This window comes from Sinohyriopsis cumingii, chromosome 6 (genome assembly GCF_028554795.1).
Source record: "Sinohyriopsis cumingii isolate HCF-2022 chromosome 6, ASM2855479v2, whole genome shotgun sequence".
Taxonomy (NCBI): domain Eukaryota; kingdom Metazoa; phylum Mollusca; class Bivalvia; order Unionida; family Unionidae; genus Sinohyriopsis; species Sinohyriopsis cumingii.
The window spans coordinates 62,991,233-63,007,944 of NC_142966.1; the positions used below are offsets into that span (position 1 = coordinate 62,991,233).

General features: G+C 35.7%; 1 protein-coding gene across 1 annotated transcript in view; it reads right to left on the bottom strand.

Annotated features, from left to right (window-relative positions):
* Positions 1-173: 173 nt before the first annotated feature.
* Positions 174-16,712, bottom strand: part of LOC149797074 (BBSome complex member BBS7-like) — a 57,825-nt gene continuing 41,286 nt past the window's right edge. Inside the window, exons 16-19 of the mRNA XM_089960705.1 lie at positions 15,348-15,457; positions 7,649-7,752; positions 3,896-4,019; positions 174-2,545 (exon numbers count right to left, since the gene is read on the bottom strand). Of these exons, the coding sequence (XP_089816831.1) occupies positions 2,412-2,545; positions 3,896-4,019; positions 7,649-7,752; positions 15,348-15,457 (472 nt within the window). The 3' untranslated portion in view covers positions 174-2,411. The remainder of the gene's footprint in view (positions 2,546-3,895; positions 4,020-7,648; positions 7,753-15,347; positions 15,458-16,712) is intronic.

The window sequence follows — 16,712 nt, forward strand, 5'->3', positions numbered from 1 at the left end:
AAGTTTGTCTTATACTTGGATCTATAGAGCGAGCTCAGTCTTCTTCCATATTAAGATGAAAACCATTGCTGAAAAGAATTTGTTTAACTTATGTGGCTATTTTCCCTATATTAAGAATAAGAATAAGAATTCTTTATTTCAGACTATTTGAGTAAAACATCATAATTCTTAAGGACTAATGACAAATTTATTTTAGTTAAAATGAATTAACTATGGTAATCAACACAAACTACAACAATTCTTAATAAAGAATATGATACTTATTATATGCTGATCACGTAGATATTTTATTTATCAGCACCGTTGAGGCAGTTTTCTGATGAAAATATTGACATAGGACGGGGGGGTGGGGGTGTTAAATGTTTAAACATGGTATATTATTACATTATAAAATCCAGTAAAATATAACAAGTCTGTGAGAGAAAAAAGAATTTAGAAATCTACAGATGTGTAATGATGTTTTATAATATATGGCACAGCTTTCAAGCTGACACTTTTAAATACAGTTCACTAGTAAAGGGTAGCCTTGAAATATTTATTGATGTATCACTGATACATTAAATGGTTTTGGTTTAGTGGTTTTATGGTACAGCAGAGTACACAAGTTTTTTAGCACTGAGGCAATAAAGTAATGTGCTTTGGATAAGGATACACCATTGAAGTTGATCAATGCTGATGTGATGGAAGGAGTTGAACCTTTAATTCACAAGTCTGATTTTCTAACTGCTGAGCCAGTGCAACAGCTTCATCCATTAGTCACCTCTTAATATATACAGGAGTATTTCACTTTCATACATCACTGAGCAAATGCATGGGAGGAGCATTAAATGGCATTAAGATAAAATTTAATTAGAAATACTGCATCAAACTTGGAATAACTGAACTATAAAACATGGAATAACTTGGGTTTTTCTGAGTTGGGGATGGGGTGAGGTTTAAAACCCGTTTTCAGTACATGATAGGCTATACATGATTATCTGCATATATGGTTGAGGAGGAACCCAGGAAAAACCATCAACTCATGGGAAGCTACTGCCTTCTCACATGCCTGTGTTGGTCAACCCGAGACTTTAAATCGTGCAAGCACCTTAGAACACTCAGGTACTCTGGGTCTCACAATAAAACAAAAACTCGAATTTTAAGCTAACAAACCATTGACCCTGTACAATTTCTGCAGAAAGTTTTGATCTGATTGTGAGGTATCGACTCCAATATTTAATAGTATGATGGGATTCTAAGTTGGGCCATTTTTGTCCCTTATCATCAAAGATATTGTCATTTGTCTTGAGCCACAATCACTAAAACAGAACTAGTCAAAATCAAAATCCCATTTTGAACAAAACTTCAAAATTTATATAAGTAAATTCCTGCTGTAAGGTATGAAACTCCCTGAAATATAAAAACCAAAGTAAAAAATAAAGAAACCTCAAGAAAGAGCAGCACTGAAATTGCAGGGAAAGATTCAAAATATGACACCTGATTATCTTATGGCTTAAAGCCATTTTTATATCTTATGATTCAGTTACAAGCTAAATGATCAAATACTGCAAGAGATGAACTGTAAAGCAAATACATTAGACATGAGAAATAATTTGAAAAACTTGTATCATTCATCAGGAACCTGTTTTACATAAATTTGATTGGTACCATGTACATTTTTTTGTATGAAAATTTCATTACAAATTAGAAGCAGTAATTAAAATCTTATTGTTAAATTCCATTTTTTATAACATAGTCTACATAAAAAGATGTGCATAACCAATGGCATATGTTCATAGTGTTTTACTTGAAGTAGCACATTAAATTGTTTCTGTGTGATTGTTCTAGGTCAGAGACTTGTGAAGGGTATTAATTTTGATGAGAAATGGTATTTATTGCAACAGCAAAGTAACTAATTATATCAATGCTTATCAAATGAAACCAACTTTTTTTAAACTGAAATGGACTTGACTGGCTAGCCATTTAAGAATTAATGCAGTGGTCAACAATGTATTACAGTGATCAACAAATGTAATACAGTAATCGACAAATGTATTACAGTGATCAAAAAATGTAATAGAGTAATCGACAAATGTATTACAGTGATCAAAAAATGTAATAGTGATCAACAACTGCATGGAATGTGAAGAATTGTCATTATGCTGTGTTTTATACAAAACATTCTAGTACATAAATTACAATAATTTTGTACACTTATTTCAGGAATCTTGTGCCCTTATGATGACATAAGTCATTACAAAGACAAAATTGTAGTTTTTGTTTCCAAAAATTCACACAGCTGCCAGGTTTACAGAAACATTACTAATATTAAATTAGTCAATCAATTACACAACAATTCACTTTGCAACACCAAAACAAATTACTATCACAGTCTTGATATGAGATTGATAGGTCCAGTCCAAGATGTGCTGTTATGATGTCTCAAAGAATTGCACTAGACTTTGTAGGTCATAGTTGTCCAGAATTTCCAGAAGGGCTGGAACTTTTCCCTTGACGTTCTGACCCCTGAACTTGAATTTGTCAATGTACAGATCTGTTATCATACATGAAAATAGTTAAGGAGATAATATTACAAAATGACAATATACACATTTTTTCATGAAGTTACAAATTTCAGTTCCCATTAAAGGATGATAATGAAACTGAGTGTCAAGTTTCCAAGCATCACTTCCGTAAATAATCTTTTCAAGGACACCCGCTTAAAGTGTATTTTTAATGTTATGAATAAGCACTTTTTAGGGTGCATAAATTCATATAGAAATGGCTCGAGTAGCAGAAACAAGCACTAACTACATTTTGGACAGCCAAAAGGAAACAAAATGAATCTCGAACCATATCAAAATATCTTCATAATAATAAATTTTTAGAACTGCTCTTTGTTAGCCAGTTGTCATTGCAAAATGTATACCAGAAACCCATTTCCAGAAAAATCTTAATTGACTTCCAGAAGCCAGTAAGTCTGAAAAAAAACCCAATCGTAATTATTTTGAATATGTAATTACACTGCTCAGTCAAAGTAATTAGCAGTTTGTGCTGATATCATGGGAGATAAACTATAGTCGTTGATAATTCTATAACTAACTCCTGACTAAAACATTAAAGAAAATGATATTTACACATTGAATACTTGGTAATTAAACCGTTGGCTGTTTTTAGAGTAATTCTTTATGTATGGAGTCTTAAAGTCTCTGAATGATTTTCACTGCTGAGAAATTTTAGTTTCTTTCATTTCAGTAAATTTCCTGAATTTTAAGCTCTTCAATCTTCTTCTGTCAGTGCTTTCTAAAAACATTAACACCAACAGACTCATTTAAAATATATACTCGGGTCTTGGAAAGATTGTCTAGGACCAAAAGACTGCAGTAAACAAGACTATAAAATACATGATCACCATCTTTTGCTAGTGATTTTGGGTATCCACCACTTACTTCTTGGTTTTTGTCTCTGCCTTTGTGAAATTTTTAAAAATATTTCTGAACTGTAGAAGATGGCATTTCAGTAATTTAAGATATGTTTATATCACTAAAATCATTCTTAGCTTACTAAATTATCATCTGCATCTGGCCATATTTCAATTCCTTAATGAAAAAATCTTTGTTTTGTTTACATCAACAGCAAGTTTAAAATAGCAGTCAGTACATGTTTACACATTCTGACTAAAGATAGCGCATACTTAAAGGTAGAGTTTTATCCAAGCAGTTGCCATTTTAAAACATATTTTACTAAATAATGATGTCAACTTTCCTTACTCAAATGACTATTTTTTAACCTGACACTACATGCAAGATGCTCTGCATTTCTCTGGATCATTAATTCTATGAAGCAAATACTTCTGAGAAATGCTGTAATAAAAAAATGAGAGTAATCACCCTTGTCAGGGGAGATAAAAGGATATCATAGAGTCTTTCCAGATGGCATGGTTGTTTTTTGAACTCTGCCTTCAGAAGTTCAGCATCCTCCAGAATCTGTCTGTACTCAGGGGACATGAAGTTAATGTCATTCTCATGTACATGCAGTTCCTGCAAAAGGCAGGACAAGGCATTATCACACAATACAGTATGTCTGAATTGTACATTATGATAAAAGGCAGGACAAGGCATTATCACACAATACAGTATGTCTAAATTGTACATTATGACAAAAGGCAGGACAAGGCATTATCACACAATACTGTATGTCTAAATTGTACATTATGACAAAAGGGAGGACAAGGCATTATCACACAATACAGTATGTCTGAATCGTACATTATGATAAAAGGCAGGACAAGGCATTATCATACAATACTGTATGTCTGAACTGTACATTATGATAAAAGGCAGGACAAGGCATTATCACACAATACAGTATGTCTGAATTGTACATTATGATAAAAGGCAGGACAAGGCATTATCACACAATACAGTATGTCTGAATTGTACATTATGATAAAAGGCAGGACAAGGCATTATCACACAATACAGTATGTCTGAATTGTACATTATGACAAAAGGCAGGACAAGGCATTATCACACAATACTGTATGTCTGAATTGTACATTATGACAAAAGGCAGGACAAGGCATTATCACACAATACAGTATGTCTAAATTGTACATCATGACAAAAGGCAGGACAAGGCATTATCACACAATACTGTATGTCTAAATTGTACATTATGACAAAGGAAGGACAAGGCATTATCACACAATACTGTATGTCTAAATTGTACATTATGACAAAGGCAGGACAAGGCATTATCACACAATACTGTATGTCTAAATTGTAAATTATGACAAAAGGCAGGACAAGGCATTATCACACAATACTGTATGTCTAAATTGTACATTATGACAAAAGGCAGGACAAGGCATTATCACACAATACTGTATGTCTAAATTGTACATTATGACAAAAGGCAGGACAAGGCATTATCACACAATACAGTATGTCTGAATCGTACATTATGATAAAAGGCAGGACAAGGCATTACCATACAATACAGTATGTTTGAATTGTACATTACGATAAAAGGCAGGACAAGGCATTATCATACAATACAGTATGTCTGAATTGTACATTACGATAAAAGGCAGGACAAGGCATTATCATACAATACAGTATGTCTGAATTGTACATTATGATAAAAGACAGAATTTTGTTGACTTTAATCAGAGGCATGGTTGCTCAGTGCTTAGTGTGCTGGACTCGTTAATGAAAGGGTGCAGGATCATATTCCGTTATGCTTGTGTGGTTTGTCCTTGGGCAAGGAACTTGACTACATTGGCATTAGATGACCTACTTGTTTTGCTGTGACACAAAACACTAAATCAATGATAACAAAAATTGTATCGATCAGTTTCTGATACATGTTTTCAACAGAATCATGTCAATGTTGTAGATTATAATACACCTTGGAAATCCTCCCAGCATATTATATCCTTATATAACAGTTATGGTACATAAAATATACTTATTATATGCTCATGTTTTTTCCCCGTTAACTTTACATTGTCAGAATTGTTCAATATTCCCCAATACTGAACGCGCACGACAATACACATATAGCATTCACGTGAATAAAGGAACTACTTTCTATTGTAAACAAACAATGACGCAGATGCACTTTTGATTTGTAAACAAATCATATACACTCGCATAAGAGGCTCTTTACGTTGTGGTTGTTTAAATTTGTTTCTGAATTAACTAAAACATGTTTCGTGGACTGCAAAAAAACCAAGCTGTTTTGGCACATTCCGCGTTAATACAATGTTACGGATTTAGGCTAGCTATCTTATATAAAAGACAGAAGATTAGGTCCTTACAAATAACATACAAGTGACAAGGCATATACTGTCTTCTTTATCTGGTATTAAGAATGGCAAAATAAAATATACTTACAGTTTTACATCCTGAATTTCCTCAAAATATTTTTTCTTAATTCTGCAAATCCGAATTACATGAGCCATGTCATAGATTTTCAATCTGGATAACACATTTTGAAATTGTGCTGTAATTTCAATGATAAGTGCAATTGTATCCTCCTTACTGCACTCAAAATGAAATAAGCATTAAATTCCATAGCATCTTTTTGATAATTGCAATTGAAAGACTTCATATTTTCCCACGTTATGATTTCAAACATTCAGTGACAGAAACAGAAACACATTTGCAGACATAAACACGCTTCTCCCATGCCACTTCAATCCGATGTATTTCATGTATAATTTGCACAGATGAATCCAGTCCAAAATCACAAATTTTCATCAAATCGAAACAAAATACCAAAATATATTCATTCCAGATCAAATGGAAAAGTTGTTGCAATGAGCATTCATTCACAATATGACTGCAAATTTCAATTTTAACTAGACACATCATTTTCTTTTGAAAGTTTAGCGCGCAACTAAGTTCAAATTTATCTGGGCGGAGTTATGTGCGCATTAATAATGATGTCATTGTGTACTGACAAATCTGCGCTTGTGTATTTAGTTTGGAATACGGCATTCATTCATTTACATTGTTTCTTGTAGTGTATTTTGTTTATATAATTAAACCTTAGGTAGAATAAAAAAATGAGCATATAATAAAAAGGTTACTGCATTTGTATGGGAAAATATGAACTAGTTTTGTCAGAAGGATATACTGCACTCACAAGTTCGTGCAGTATTCCATCCCAAAACTCGTTCATATTTTCCCATACAAAGGCAGTAACCTATAAATATTACTCCAGCGACATTTTTAAAAAAGTAATCATTAGTTTCAAACATTTGTTCCTGTTCATAAAAACTCAAATTTAGTGAATTTCCAGATATAAAAAAGTGTAAAGCTTTTGTGCCAGTAAGACCTTGGCACTAAACAATCTATTTGTATTGCTATGCCATAAAACACCAGATTACAATATTCAGCAATGGTCCGGTGTAATAAACAATCTTTCACAGATCATCTAGTAAATAGATTGAAAAGTCTTCCTGTGCATTCATCAATTTAACACGAATTGATTTACATTCAAAATCTTTAGCATTCTTGAATACTAGTTGATGTATTTCAGGGTGATATGTAAACTGATTTCCTAATAACCTGGAGCCAAATCTGACACCCTTGAGTGACTTTTTACAGAAGATGGACTCTAGGATAGTCCCTGATGCTAACTGAGGAGCCAAATTTAATAAAATTTGTAAAGTTTTATGAATCGGTCTTTATTCAAAGCTAGAGGACATCTGAGTTTTCAGATTTAGAGCTCAAATTTGAGTTTTGTGCTTAAGGAAGTTTTGAGAATATGGAGCATTTAGAAAAATAAAACAATTAGACCATAAAGGACAAACCATTCTTGTGAACGGTAGTAATATATTACTAGAAAATGGGCATTACTGTAGAACCTGTCTTAATAGACCATCTATCTTGCCAAAATGGTCTCACAAGACAGGTTGTCTGTCTTGACAGTTCGCAATACTATATAAGCAATGTGTTTTGAAAACTAAGTCTCTCAAGACAGGTTGTCTCACAGCAGTGGTCTTTCAAAAGAGGTTTAACTGTATTTCCATTTAATAATTTGAAGTGAAAATGCAGCTTGGTTGCTTACATGCCTACCTGGATGATGAACAAAAATGTAATTTTACAAATTTTAGCCTTTACTCAGATGCCTTATTTACCTGCCCTGCTGCACTTACCTTCAAAGCATCGATAAGCTGGACTTTCTTGGCTAGCAAAAGTTGATACTCTAGGTTAGGGTGGATAAGCTTCAGAGTGTAGGGAATGGAAGCTTCATTGATATCTAACAAGGAAATGTACATAAACCAATTAGAAGTTGCATGAACTAACCTTAAGTGGCTCTAAAATTATATATCTGAAAGGAAAGCATGACAGAACACCAACCCCTGACATAAAGATAGGATCCCAAACATGGTATGCACCACACATTCTACAGATGACATATTTCAAGTTTATAAATTTATCTTGGATTGCTTTAATGGTACAGATTGGAAAGAAACTGATGCAATAATGAAAATACTAAATGATATAGTAGTAATGATATATATTGAGGATATCTACATTTATTTAGGTTGATGTAAAGAAATATTTCACAGATAAAGTGGAAATATTGTATTATTATATATTTATAAGCAAAAATTATCAATTTGCATGGATTCTATTCTCCAGTATGTACTAATTTACTTAATGACTCCATTACAACATAAGTAAAAAGATGCTCTGAAATTGTACAAAACTTTATTATTTTACTTATTTCTGCCTTCAGACGTGATTTTTGTGTGACCATGGCAAGTTTGTAGTCTAGTTAGGTAATAGATCTGCGCCCAACTGATTATCACTTAATTTCAGTTGCAATCAATACCTGATTTTTCTATCATTTTTGATCACGATTATAATTGAGACAAGAGTCAGAATTGTGACTTAAATGTTATTACTATATTTAGTCAAGATTTTTTTCTAAAAATGTGTTTATCATGGAACGTAATAGGTATACAACAAGGAGACAGAATATTAAATAGCAAGAGGTCATGTTCAGTCACTGACTGTTTGAATGATTCAGGTGGAACTATTTATAAAAAAGTTAATCCTTGAAGCCACTTATTGGTTGTCTGAAGTTAATGTTTTTTTTTAATGGTGAATATTGGTTGTCTGAAGTTAATGTTTTTTTTTATGGTGAATATTGGTTGTCTGAAGTTAATGTTTTTTTATGGTGAATATTGGTTGTCTGAAGTTAATGCTTTTTTTATGGTGAATATTGGTTGTCTGAAGTTAATGTTTTTTTTATGGTGAATATTGGTTATCTGAAGTTAATGTTTTTTTTTTTATGGTGTCTCATTCATTACATTGAGTACATAAATGCAGTCTGCAGTCTTCACACATTTTAAAATCTGTTCATCATGATGTAGGGAGAGATAGGGAGGGAGGGAGAGATAGGAAGGGAGGGAGGGATAGGAAGGGAGAGAGAGATAGGAAGGGGGGAGAGAGAGAGAGAAGAAGTAGATACAGAAGAGTAATTTAAGACCTAAATATGGAAATACCAGTTTGAACAAAATAAGGGAAGTGTTATATCCTAAATAGGAAAATAAAGTAATGAAATAAAATAATAAAGTAATAAATATTTCTACCTTGGATAGATTTCAGTACCTCATTATGAAATATTTAATAAAACTCACACAATCACAATATCTTTGGAATATGACCACTGCCTTGCAAATCCAGCCCTTGCAAGGTAAATTTTAGCTATTAAAAAGCTAAGTTATCTGCATAAATAGGTGCAAACCAGACAAGACTTGGGAAAGTAGCCTGTCATGCTGCTACTGTAGAATGGTTTATTATGGTGTTATGGGGTTTATTGCCATTTTTCAGCACCAGATAGGCTATACATGACAGCCAGTATGACTAGTGGATGAAGAACCAGAGAAAACAGTGAAGAACCAATGACCCATGAGAAGCTACTGGCAAGCTTCCTCACATGCCCACATTAGCCAAGCCAGAGATTTGAACCCATAATGACAGGTGAGATTGCAGTGATCTGGAATGGTGAGTGCAATGGACCACTCGGCCACTTGTAGCCCCAGCACAATTTGTAAAACTTAAGAAATTTGTGTTTCAGTGAGTTTTCATTGACTTCCAAATCTTTTCAAAAAGAATTATTTGTTACAGAAACTGAATTCTATGTAATGTTACAGTGTTATTTATCACTGGTACAGAAGTATAAGAAATGATATATAATGTACAGTTGTAATGGTACCTTATTCAGCCATGAAAAAGCCTACAGTCATTTACCTTTTAGGCACAGGTCCAAAGCATGCGGTCAAGACAGATCAACAATAGAAAGCTAACTATCAAGGTAACAATGCTTTAAGCAGAGCTTGATGTGTTCCTGTTCACACAAATGAGAAAAATACAGTCCGCTTCCCCTCAAATACATTCAGGCTGATTAGACTTAATGCTCAAGAAATTCTGTCTACCACTTGATCTGAGAAATGTTTACTCCTGTGGCCTTGTTTGATATAATCCAAATGTGCTTCTAGATCATATCAGTCAGAGATGTTGGAGGATAAGCATGTTCAGACCAGACCAATATAGTGGAAAAAGCATCAACTGCTAGACAAACAAAGATTGGAAGCTTTGAATTCCATCTTGTCACTAAATGATTCCCAAATACTAGGCCGCAGTGGGTACAGATGTGACGAATACCAAGGGATGACTTGACCATTTGTTTTGAATTAGTCGCTTTCAACTGAATAATGAGTCCTCAAATGCATTTGGAATGTGACAGACTCAAATATGAATTGGTCATTGATGACAACAACTGAGAAATCCCAAACCAGGAGGCAAAGGTCTGGGAATCTGGTCGCCCAATCCTACTGCCTTTTAAGATAACATACCACAGTGGAGATATTTTGGAAAGAATTAATACACCATGTCCCCTGCCACAAATCAAGTGCTTTCAGTATTGCTGTCATCCCAGGAAGACTGATGTGTAATAGTAATGACGAAGCTACAATTTGCTGACTTCCAGAAATGCTATCAGGAGGTAGGCACCAGTCTGCCATGCTAACATCTATGCAAATCATGACTCCCATAGGCTGGACCTGCAAAGGAGCACCTGTCATAAGCCAAATGAGGTTCTAGCAGAGTGACTTGTGATCATATTAGGAGGATTGATGCCATCAACAAAATGATTTTATGGCATATTTTTTAGGGAAATACATTTTCAACTCAATACCCAAAGGAGTATTATCCTGATATATAGCTATGTAACAGATTACTTATTGCTGACAAGGAATCCAAGGTGGATTAGACACGAAATAAGAGTTGCATATTTGATCAAGAATATAATGTTTTCGTAGAATGCAACCACATAGTTGGAATTCACTGTAATGGATGTGATACAGCCCTGTCCATGATACACTCGAATATTCTGGGACTGCTGTTCAAACCAAGGGAAAGTGTCCTGAATTGCTATTCCAAGTCCATGCATGTGAAACGTCCTTGTGCATTGTGCTGACATTCCAATTGGGCATTTCATTCTGAACAATGGTGGCTGAATTAATAGACTGAAAGCTGGATCTATAACCATCTCAACAGCGACACTGGCATTTGGAAGCACGAAATGTCTGGAGCATTTCCTGGTGTTCCCAGATATCCACTTAGTAAAGGTCTCTTTGGAAATCTATAATCAAGGGTACGCATATAAAGGGTTAGTGGCAAAGAACATGGTCTGCAGGCCTTGTGAAATGACATTTACTACCCATGTAAAAGTGTTGCAGTGTCTCCCATTATCTTGGACAAGTTGATTGAGTTGATTTATTCAAAATGGGAGACAGAAAATATAATTGAGGCATTATGGCTGACTAGATCCATTTAATACCATTTCTCAGTACAAGATAGGCTAAACATGGCGTAATGTAATGCATATGTACATGTATTAGTCTAGTTCACGGTAAGGTCATATGAGTTATTTCCATTCTTACTATTGTGCTCTCCTTTTGAAAACATAGAATGGTGCGACATGTGCTAGAGTGGCGTGATTAAACGTATTGAGTACACCCCTGTCTTATGTACTGAATTTGTCCTAGAAAGGAGTTACACGTGACATCCAGTATAACTGCTGGAGGAAGAACCCTGGAAAACCCCAGTAAGAAATACTGAGATACGGAAAGCTACTGGCACCTTTCTAACATACCCACACTGGCCGAGCCTGAGACTCAAACCCATGTGGACAGAGGTGAGACAGCAGTATGAGTACCTTAGACCACTCAGCCACATGTGGCCCCTGAGAAAGGGAGGATACCTCAGAGGGTCTTTCATGAGACAAAGGCATAGCTTTGGGTCTATAGGCTCATGAGGTTTGCCTCTTAGGTGACCTGCTGAGATCTAAGGAAAGTTTTATGATGATGTCCAAGACAACAAATGTGTAGAGAGATGCATCTCTTTCATCAAAAGAAAAATAATGGATGCAACTTTGTTAATGGGCAAATGAGTAGTGAGCTTCTCTGTTATTCCATGAGCCATATGAGAGATAGACTTCCCAGCACAAGTGCCAGTGGGGTTCTTGATGGAAGGGTTTTGGCTGTGTTTAGATTGCTAAACAAATAGTCATAGAAATCAAGTGAAGCAGATGTTGCCCCTTGTGGTTATCAATGGGCAAAGCTCTGCTGTATTCATTTTGCTGAAATATATCCATTTAATGTCTGTTACTCAGTGGACTCTGATTATTCCCCTGACATAGCTGGATTAAGTAATGATGATGGCGCTTGTAACTTTGAGTTACCAAATACTTTATTCTCAAGGCGATCGCAAAAAGTATTCTGAAGGGTCCAGGTATGGTATTGGGTCGCCATGCCTCAACCATCAATGTAGCTGCTAAGTTATGACTGGCTATGAAGCCATTCAGTTTTGTTCCATGATAGCAAAGAAGATAGAAAAATCCATAATTGCCATAGACCAATAACGTTATGTACTGCACAGGGTCTGTAATATTCCCTGGGTACTGTGGCACAAAACTGGCCTTAGACTGGCATGGAGCTGAAGTGGCACTTGGATGATGTGGCATTATACTGGCCGTTAGATGGCATATGGTAGGTATGTCATGGCAACAAGGCACTGTGCCACTGTAATGAACATATACTAAAGAGGGTCCTATTATGTGCTCTGTGATGCTTTAGTGAGCATTATGACACTGGGATGATACCAATACTTGATCACCATCACACGTAAGGCATACAAACAGGGCCAATGGGGGGGGGGCAACCAGGAATATAACCCCGGGGCCTGAGCCCAACAACACTTTTATTTTATAAAAAGAAAATTTTTGTTTTAACAAGAACTAGGATAGGCATGGATGTTTCTTACCCCAGGGCTTGTGATCGCTCTCTATGGCCCTGCATACAAAAGGTCATATCAGACTGAACACACATCTGATTGCAAAGTACAGTTTTGATGGAACAGGGCCATAATTTCCTTTCTAGCAGTGCCAAAGTCATAGTACTGTAAATTCCAACATACTGACCATGATCCAGGCATCTGGGACTAAAATGTCACTTTAACTGGTACCATACAGTAAGTCATTAAAGGCCCTCATGCAGCCATTCAACATCAGTTGATGATGGCACTGGAATGAGAATAATGTATAATAAGTATGGACTGATTCATGCCTATGGACCACAACATAAACTAGGCATCATGGTCCGAAGGTGATCACAGAGCAAAATGGGTCCATCACAGTACTATACTGGATGGGCTTCTACCCTGTAAGAGCTTGTAATGTAGATGTTTTAGCAGTCCACTCTGGCACTGATGTAGGCTAGATCAGACTGACTGAGAGAAAACTACATCTAAAGGCAGAGTCTGTTTTAGATGGAACAAGGCCATCATTTACTTCTCTCTGGTTCCAAGTTCATGATCTCAGGATGGGATATGTGATAGTAGATCATCATAAGTAGTCCACTCTGGTGTAGACTAGATTGAATTCACTGTTGACCATGAACAACCTACAGCAGAGTCTGGTCTTGACAGAACAGGACCAAGTACATAAAGCCAGGATGGGTTAGGAGATGCTGAATCCCTGTAACCAGTTCCGATCTGAATGAGCTGTGTCTGAGCTGGAGCTGACTGCTGTTGATCTGCCTCATAAGTCACAGATGGGCTGTCATACCAAGAGGAATTAGCACCAATGGCACTGCCAAAAGCATTTGTTCTGGTTGAAGAGGCTGAGCTGGGGCTGTGTGTGTTGCATTGTACTGGTGAACTCTCTGCTTCTACTCTTACCATTAAAAGAAATTTGTTCACTAAGGCTGTGTCAGCGACAGTACTAATGGCATCCTCCTCTCCACTTGGTGCATTTATATGCCTTCACATTAATTGTGTGTCATCTCCAGCTATTGTTGTTCGGGGATTTATGCCATTTCTCAGCACAAGATTGGCTATACATGGCGGCCAGTATAACTGATGGAGGAAGAACCCAGGGAAAACCCCATTAACAACCACTGACCCACACAAAGCTACTGGCAGCTTTTCACATAACCACATTGGCCAAGCCCAAGACTTGAAACCATGCATACAAAGGTGAGATGACACTGATCAAATAAAAAGCGAGTGCTTTAGACCACTCTGCCCAGCAATAGCCAAATGGACTCTTTGTCCGACATGGGCATACACTGTATACATGGCTTTAATCACATTCAGACATGTACTACATTTATCTAAAGTTGTTGAAAGTGTTTGCACTTAGCCCTCCTCTTTGTGTTAACCTGTAAATACAGAGCAAAATAATAGTCTCTACAGGTGAAATTAGTTAGCCATACTATACTGTGAAGTAGACACTAATGTACTGGCAGATCAGAGTCTATGCTATTTGCAGTTGAACCCAACAGCATGAGTATTGTTGAATGACTCCAGGAGGACCTGTCTGGACATAAAGAGTATATATACAACATGAGTAATGTTGAATGACTCCAGGAGGACCTGTAATTACATATTGAGTATATATACATAAGTAGTGTTGAATGACTCCAGGAGAACCTGTCATGACATACTGAATATATATATATACATGAGTAATGCTGAATGAGCCCAGGAGGACCTGTCATTACATACTGAATATATATATATATATATATATATATATATATATATATATATATATATATATATATATATATATATATATGATTAATGATGAATGACTCTAGGAAGATCTGTCATGACATAGTGAGTATATATATACAACATGAGTAATGCTGAATGACTCCAGGAGGACCTGTCATGATATACTGAGTATATATATATATATAAGTAATGCTGAATGAGCCCAAGAGGACCTGTCATGACATACTGAGTATATATACAACATGAGTAATGCTGAATGACTCTAGGAAGACCTGTCATGACATACTGAGTATATTTACAACATGAGTAATGCTGAATGACTACAGGAGGACCTGTCACGACATACTGAGTATATATACAACATGAGTAATGCTGAATGATCCCAGTAAGACCTGTCATTACATACTGAGTATATATATATATATATGAGTAATGATGAATGACTCTAGGGAGACCTTTCATGACATACTGAGTATATATACAACATGAGTAATGCTGAATGACTACAGGAGGACCTGTCATGACATACTGAGTATATTTACAAAATGAGTAATGCTGAATGACTCCAGGAGGACCTGTCATGATATACTGAGTATATATACAACATGAGTAATGCTGAATGACTCCAGGAGGACCTGTCATGATATACTGAGTATATATACAACATGAGTAATGCTGAATGACTCCAGGAGGACCTGTCATGACATACTGAGTATATGTACAACATGAGTATAGATGATGCTGACTTGTTGTGAAACTTACCATATGTAATATCCAGCCTAATTTTCTTCTTAGTCGCTTCTTTTGTCAAAACATCCTTCAGGATGGAGATGGTTGATATGTTGTCAGATCTGAATATGGCATCACCCTTCCTGAAATAAGTTCAAGACATTTATGTCAGCAAAAACCAACAATTCAGACAGATCTTTCTTACAACTTACTTCCAATTTCTGTGAACCAGAGCATACAGACTTCGGACAGGAAATACTTTGCTCCAACTTAAAATACCAAGTCACATGGGTCATGTATGCATATTTACTCATTCTAAATTAAATATAAACTGTTCTTTTAAAACTGAACACTAATTTTCCTTAAACAAAGTCTATTAATACTGATTATTGAATGCTCTGAACCTTAACCATCAACAAGAAACTTCCAGACGAAAATTATCTATCACTTTTACAATGGTGGCCATGTACTAAACTTTAGTCAAAATAAGACTGTGTCAAGTGGATTCGCCACAATCGAGGGTAGTACAAATTTGTTTATCAATATGCATAGCTTTCATTGTGACATCACAGCATGCGACATTCAATCCTGATTGTACTGGTTCACACCTTAAGGTTAATTTTGTCCAAAAATGTCTATGTACTTTAACATTGATTTTGCCATGAGCACCTCTTGAGTCATCTAAATAATGACATTCCAAAGGAATATGGATGTATACAAATTCAAATGAAGTGAATACTTGCCACATAATGGTATGTATAATCAAATTCTAAAAAAGGACAGCCATTACTGTAATAATCGATGATGAATGCCTACATTACCCATGTGACTTGTACTATAGGTGTAAAGTCATACACTTTAGTATTTGAAAACTGGTTTCACGATTACAAAATTGAGTTTTATTGTCAATGGATCTTCAAATGCAAGAATACTAACTGTATTTAATATTCTCTGGTAAAGACTGTTGACAAATCAAACTTTCCACGGGTTTTCATTGTGATTACTGGCATTGCAATGGCATCATGATGGGAAATAGCATCATTGTGAGAGTACTGGCATCATGATGGGTTTTCACTGTGAGAGTACTAGCATCACAATAGCATCAAGATGGGTTTTCACTGTGAGAGTACTGGCATCGCAATGGCATCAAGATAGATTTTCACTGTGAGAGTCCTGGCATCACAATGGCATCAAGATGTGTTTTCACTGTGAGAGTACTTGCATTGCAATGGCATCAAGATGGGTTTTCACTGTGAGAGTAATGGCATCAAGATGGGTTTTTACTGTAAGACTAATTGCATTGCAATGGCATCATGATGGGTTTTCACTGTGAGAGTACTGGCATCACAATGGCATCATGATGGGTTTTCACTGTGAAAGTACTGGCACCACAATGGC